Below are 7372 nucleotides of genomic sequence, written 5' to 3' on the forward strand. Positions count from 1 at the left end.
AAAAAAACTATATGAGTAGAAATCATCATTTAATAGACATTAATATTAAAAATATACTAAAATATATTATCTATGTTAGTATCATTTAAATTTAATAACATATCCTATCAAATAAAAAAAAATTTTGGATTAATACAATTGATTTATATGTTCGCACCAATTTAATTATATTTTTAATAGTTACTGACTTTTAATTATTTAATATATATTTATTATTTTATAATATGTAAAAATATTTAATACATATAATAATTTATATATATCATGTTGATCCCGCGCAAGGCGCGGATCTTAACCTAGTGTATAGTATAATGTATAGAATCCCTTGAGAACGATTCATTGACCATCAAATTTTGTATTAAAAGTTAAAAATAGACATACGTTATTATTAAGCAAATTTCACTAGCAAAGATAATAATTGTTTCAATATAATTAATATGCACTTAAAAACAAAATTACACAATAAATTCTAACATACATTTTTTTCCAATTATGTCCTTAATGGGTATGCCAGAATTGTTCATAAGATTTTGTCGTAAAATGGTGGTGATAATGAAAATTAATATTACACTCTTAGGATCATACATTGATACATTTAGATGCGATTACTGCGGGTCAAATCTATTCCTTAATGTCGGTGTTTACTAATCAAATGATAGAAAACATAGAACTTAGGAGTTGACATGTCCATTAGCCATCAACAGAAACATGTGCACTTCACCAAAATTTCTTAATACAACCAAATAAATCATATGACGACCCCCATGCTCTCGCCTTCTCTCATCTAGCTATACATATTCCATAAATTACGTATGTAAGCACGTACACACATCCAACAGTATCTGAATAGATTAGTGCTGTTGGCCAATGATTTTAGGATCTGACAATTTAGAATATTTCAGTGACTTTCATTTCACACAAACAATCCATTTCAGATTATTTGGTGAGAAGTTTCGCTCAAAGATTTATCAGATTAATTAAATGGACACTACGTCATACCAACACTGTGAAATTTAAACGTAGATGTATGTATACTATGTAATTTGGATGATTCGGCTAAATTAAAACTTTCACAATCGCAAGTTTCAGTCTCTGTGGGAAGAGAAGTGGTGGTGGCAGTGAGGTCACATGGAGAGCCCACAAAGAACATAAGAACATGATTATCCAGGATTTTTAGTGGGTTTTTTAGTGCGTGGGCTCCCACAAAATCCTTAAGGATCGGTTACAAAAATTACTAATTAAGAACCGATCTTAGTGAGTTTCTTACACTATTCGCGGGCCCCACTGACTCGTGGCAGTCCGCGATTGGTTTGCTTTTAATTTTTTTTTTTTTAAACTAAGAAACCTTAGGGATAATCATGATCTAAATATTTGGTACCCTATTTGTTTTCTTGTGTAATAACAGAATATACGTACCTTTTAGAAGTTAAAGTTTATTAATACTTAAATTCAAAAGCATCCAAAGATCCGAAAAGCTGGCTAGATGAGTGAACGATTCTCCTAAACTCTGTCTCAAATCTGTTCTCCTTTTGGACTGTTCTTCTTCGTCTTTGGAATGTGTGCTTCCAGTTATCTTCCTTATCTACCAGTTACCACTATCATTATTATCTATAATAGTTAATAATAACCTACATTTTACATGTTCCATTTTTGGTCTTGTAATATACCTTATAGTGTACTCTCAAGGGATATAAATTGAAAAACAAGAAATATAACCTCTGGACTGAAAATATTAAGCTGTAATAAACTGACTTTTTTACGACAATCCATCAAAATTTAAGAAATGTGGTTTTTTTATAGAAAAAAAAACATTTGAATAAACAAAGAACTGATTGATGGTGCATGGGTCTTTACCAAAATCCAGTTTTTCCAACAGTAGTTTACATAAACATTTGAATGGCAAAAACTTTCACTTTCAGCTCAAAATCATATGTTTATAAAACAAATCAAACCGAATCAGCTACGAAAATTACAAAAGGTACTAAACTGTGATTGAATGAAAAGTAAATTGTAATTTTGATGGATTGAATATTAGGTCTAGTGCATTAAAATTCTAATGAGAATAATTCGTTATGACTCCCTCTTTCAAATTTGCAATTTACAAACACTGTAAAGAAAGGGGGCGGGGAAAGCAGCGGAAAGAATATTGTAACTAGAAAAATATAAGTTCAAGCCAATCTTGTACTTAATTAATGAAAATATTATAATTTACTTAATTAATGAAAATATTATGATAGCTATGAGACGATGAATGAAGATAAAAAAATTTTGTTAGCTTTATGCAGTACTTGTATATATCTGATGAAAAGACCACACGAGCACACGTTTACATCAAATAAATTAAAAGGTAGCTAGATGGAAAATAACAGGTAATATGTATTTCATGGCTCATGTTGTATCAATGAGAGAGCTGGAAACCCGCTCGAGGCACATGCATCTGACTTTTTATCAAATTTTTTTTTAACAAACCTGCATCTGAAATCTGTCATATGTTTTGTAATTTTCTTTTTAGCATTGTGTTCCAACCTAGCAAAATAATTAAAATAAAAATTCTTTCTAAAAAATACTTTGATTTTTTTTAAAAAAATTATTCAAATGAAAGTAACAAGAAAATATCATTCTATTAAAATTGTTGAATATTCCCTATACACCAATTTTCTACAAACCCAAAACAAACAGAAAAAACGATTCAAACAGTACCAAATAATAATTAAAAAAAAACTCAATTAAAAAATCTACGAAATTTTCTTTTGATAACAATGATATCAGATGAGTATGATGATGCTGTTGATCAGGATTATGATCGATGATCTTCTTGGACAATATACTCAATTGAACTGATGATGACTCTGATGTTGCTGCTGCTGGTCAGGCCATGCCCAATAACCAGCTGACGTCGTTTCATCAATACCATTGAACATATTGCAAAATCCTTGATCTTGAACCACCTGATGATCAATATGTGACGAGGTCGTGGTCGTAGTCGCGGATCGGACAGAAGAAGGGAAAAGATCTTTGATCATGTTCACATGATTTATATCTGAATTATTATTATTATCTGTGTCTTCATTGTTGCTCCATGAAGCTTCTGCTAATTCTCTCTTGATCTTTGATGGTTCTTTACGGTCTTGTTTCTTCAAGGCCACTAACTGTTTGTGTACCAATCACATGTAAACCAAAGTTAGTGGAGAAATTTATTATCACATAACATTTATTAATTTGCTAAATAAAAAATACTTATAATTAACTGATTTTCCAAATAAAAATACTTAATTGTAAATGTCAACTCCGCAAGCACATGGAAATTTTATTAATTTGAAATGTAGGCACATAAGAATCTTTATTTATAATAAAATATTGTATAATTAACTAATGTCTTTTGACAAACATCTTTGCATTGGATCAAGAGCCTGTCACAAATCTAATAGCATTTTTAAATTTATATTATCTAAAGTTATTCTTTTTTTTTTGGTCAAATATTATCTAAAGTTATTCAAGATCCCTAACTACGTGTTAAACTGTTAATCCATGGAGATTTTCCTTTCCTATATGCTATTTTGTTCACCTTCTGTATATGCTTGATGCATAATAATAATTCATAATTACAATTCTAAAATCCATGAAAACGCATAATTATTCCACCATATAGACCCCGGAGAATCTAATTATGTAATTCATTGGTTAGTGGGTTGTTAAAAAACATTCATAACAGTTTAATCGAAAATCGTTAGCTTATAAAAACAACGTGATGAAATACTAGTATAATTAGTTGTGTGTGTATATAATACCTCAGCATGGAGTTTCTTGTTGTGGGCTAGAAGAGAATCATTGTCCGACTTCAAAACATCGAACTGTTTCTTGAGAGAATCATAGTCTCTCTCGAGCTGCTTTGTCTTCCACCTAGCTCTCCTGTTCTGAAACCATATAGCAATCTGCCTAGGCTGCAACCCTAAAGCCTTAGCAAGCTGCATCTTCCTCTCTGGCTCCAGCTTGTTTCCTAGCTCGAAGCTCTTCTCTAATGCCCTAACTTGCTCTAAATTCAGCCTTTTCTTCTTCTCTCCTAACATCATATGGGACCCATCATCTGAAAGGTTGTCCTCCTCGCCCAACTGGTCATGATCATTCATGTTCGTCGTGGTCGGGGTTTTCTGAGTTAGATGATGGTGATCTGATACTCCCGTAAAGGACATTGATCTGTTCATCATGTAGTCTCCTCCTCCTCCTACACCAAAACAAAGACAACAAAATTTACCCATTAAGGTCGAGATCCAAACTAATCTCATGTAATTATGAGAATTCGGCAGTGATGAGGCATTCATAAAAAGGTTTAAGACTTTTAAAATCATAATTTGGTAAAAAAACTACCCTTTCTACTCTATTATATACGTCACTAGGTGATTTTCCCATGCTCATGCACGGATATAAATATTTTTAAAGTAAATATATTATAATAATTGATTGCTACTTACTTTTAATTTAAAATTAATTTATAATTTATATGCATCATTTATATTAATAATATTATATTACTTTAATTATACATATAATTTTTTATATATGTTATATCTAATCGATTTTGTTGTTTTTCAGTCGATTTAGTTATCATTTGGGTAAATTAGATTGCATCTTTGAATTCAACTGTAATATTTTTATTTCATATATTAAAATTTTGGTTAATTTCTTATTTTCATTTAGGTGGTTGTTGTCTTAGATATGTGAATATATTTTATGAAGATTATGTATAACTTAAGATATATTGTGCTCAAAATGAAATAAAAAAATAAACTAAAGTGTCTGATTCCAAATTACATAAATTAATATAACAAAACGATAATATTCTGAACTCTCATGCATATATATAAATTTTACAAAAGAACTAAATTGTATCAATTGGTTAATATTCTATTTTTATTTTTAATATGCTTTGAGTTGTCCTATGATTTATATTTATAAAATAAATTACTATTCTTATAAAATTATATATTCTTATCGTAGTTAAATCTATGATTTTATATATAAGTTGGATTAGTCGAATCACTCATGTTGTGAGTATATTGAGTTACATATATTCTTTCAAATTCAAAATGAAGTATAATTATATTTTATTATAATTAAGTCAAATGTGCATGTATTTTCATAATATTTATCAAATTATATGTTGATGTTTGTAAAAAAAATATTAGAAAATAAAGCGATGATCAATAGGAAGTTACATGCGTAAGTAGCTGATACATTTTTGAAAGCTCATGAGCATATATCAATATTTAAAATAATTAAAATATTTTACAAATTATAAATAACTTTATGCCTTTGATTTAGTGAATGGAGACTAAAATTTATTTTAAATAATCTTAAAAATGAGAATTCAGATTTGCTTTAGTATTTTGATTATGGTTCTATTAAGTTACAAACATAAAACATAAAATTTAAAAGCAAATTTAATATTAAGAAAAAACAACTTTTATAATGATAAAATATAATATATCTACCTCATTAAACTATTTTGTAACTATTTGATCAAACGATGTTTATTTTGAATTTGTTTTTTTATTTTTTTTAATATCTCTTAAAAATAAGTAGTAAAAAAATTATGATTGTATTTAAAAATAATATTATATAATTAAAATATAATTTATCGATATTTTTTTGCTGTAATTGAAAGATATTATAGTTAACTAAATATATGAAAAATAAATAAAACATTTGAATATTACTAAGTATAAACTATTTTTAGACAATTAAACATATATCAGTTTATGTTACTTAATTATTGTATGTAATCATCTAAGAAAATATATAGGTATATAAAAATATTTTTATTACTTTGAATTTTTTTTTGTATTGTTTAAAATTATTTTTTAAAAGAATTAATATTTTTTTCTAATATCAGGATTATCTGTGTAAATTGTTTTTAATGAAATCACATTATATAGAAATTTAGAATTTTCATCTAAGAAAATATAGATATAAATAAAGTATTTTATTACTTCAAAATTATATTTTATGTTATTTAAAAATATTTTTAAATGTAATATTACTATTTTGTGAATTTCCTTCTTTTATGAAATCATATTATATATACATATATTTTCGTTTTTTAATTCTTTTTTTTAACTTTATAAAAAATTCCTTTTTTTATTATATGTGTAAATTTTTCAGAAATTTTTTAAAAGGGTCTAAACTTTTTTATTATATGTGTACCAATTTTTCTTTCACCGGGTTTGTAATTATGTGAATTTCGCAGTAATGAAGCATTCATAAAAGGGTCTAAACTTTTTTTTTTTTGTTCAAATAAAGGGTCTAAACTTTTAAAATCATAACTTGGTAAGGTTTTAACCCTTCTTACACAATTATATACATGTGGCATGTGTGTGTTTAAATTACATATACTTACCGTAGAAGAGGTGAGGAGGGCAAGAAGGGAGAGAGGTAGGGGAAGGTAAGTGATGAGCATTTTCTTCATGGAGTTGCTGAAACATGAATCCATGCTGTGGAAAGGCCATCTCTAATCTCAGTTCTTCTTGATTATTAACAATATTGTTCCTTTCCTCCTCATACATATACATATATATGTATATGCACAAGCTCGAATCCGACCAATGATATGATTAACTCTTCTTATTAATTGTGAGCTAATCAAACTTCGCAATTTAGATCAAGAACTTGTCTGGAGGTCAATAATACACAAGATCTTGAAGTTTTCTTGGGAGGGAGAATTTAACGGGAAGAAGAAGAATGATGAAGAGATCAGTTCATGAGAGGTTTGTATAGGACCACCCTTATATCATTTTTAAGCTTTAGCCTTTAGGGCGTATGCTGAGCTTTTTTTATTTAATATGTATAGGAAACTTTTTATTTAATATGTATAGGACACTTGGGAAATTTAAAATATTAAATACCACATGGATCTTTGACATATATGTACGTACATTTTCCACTTCATTTATCCCCTATATATTAATTGAGAAGCATTTGAAAAATTAGAACCTTAATTTTGTATTAATTAAAAAAACTCTAAATCCTAGGTGGCACTCTAAATGTCTTCTAAATTTTATTTCAAAGAATTCTAGAGCATCTAATATAAAGTATAGTTCAATCTAATGGTGTCACATTATTTTATAATTATATAACACTAGAGAACATTATATTAACCTAAAATATAGGAAGTGTGTATTCTTTCCTTAAATAAAAGCTACGGAATTACCTAATATGATTTACATATATATGGCAATTAATGATTATGACTTTAAATTAAAAAAATGAGGAAACCTTATATGTTATATATTTTTATAAAACGACTTTAAAATACAAAAATAAGGACACCTTATATTTTATATTTTTCTTATATGTTATATTTTGAATTTTTTAAAAT

General features: G+C 27.5%; 1 protein-coding gene across 1 annotated transcript; it reads right to left on the reverse strand.

Moving 5' to 3' along the window:
- Nucleotides 1–2603: 2603 nt before the first annotated feature.
- Nucleotides 2604–6788, reverse strand: LOC106325125 (homeobox-leucine zipper protein HAT7). The gene is made up of 3 exons (XM_013763150.1): nt 6395–6788; nt 3789–4222; nt 2604–3149 (listed from the first exon to the last, which is right to left on the reverse strand). The coding sequence occupies exons 1-3, from the start codon at nt 6564–6566 to the stop codon at nt 2829–2831; spliced, it is 927 nt and encodes a 308-aa protein (XP_013618604.1). The 5' UTR covers nt 6567–6788; the 3' UTR covers nt 2604–2828.
- Between the last annotated feature and the right edge of the window lie 584 nt (nt 6789–7372).

The sequence above is a fragment of the Brassica oleracea genome, chromosome C2, assembly GCF_000695525.1.
Source record: "Brassica oleracea var. oleracea cultivar TO1000 chromosome C2, BOL, whole genome shotgun sequence".
In the NCBI taxonomy this organism is placed as follows: Eukaryota; Viridiplantae; Streptophyta; class Magnoliopsida; order Brassicales; family Brassicaceae; genus Brassica; species Brassica oleracea.

Bases quoted from the DNA above. Each gene is read 5' to 3' on its own strand.
- LOC106325125 (XM_013763150.1), bottom strand. From the start codon at position 6,566: ATGTATATGTATGAGGAGGAAAGGAACAATATTGTTAATAATCAAGAA. The intron at 4,223-6,394 runs GTAAGTATATGT...GTTTTGGTGTAG, and splicing joins CCCTCCTCACCTCTTCTACG to GAGGAGGAGGAGACTACATG. The intron at 3,150-3,788 runs GTATTATATACA...GTACACAAACAG, and splicing joins ACAAGAAACTCCATGCTGAG to TTAGTGGCCTTGAAGAAACA.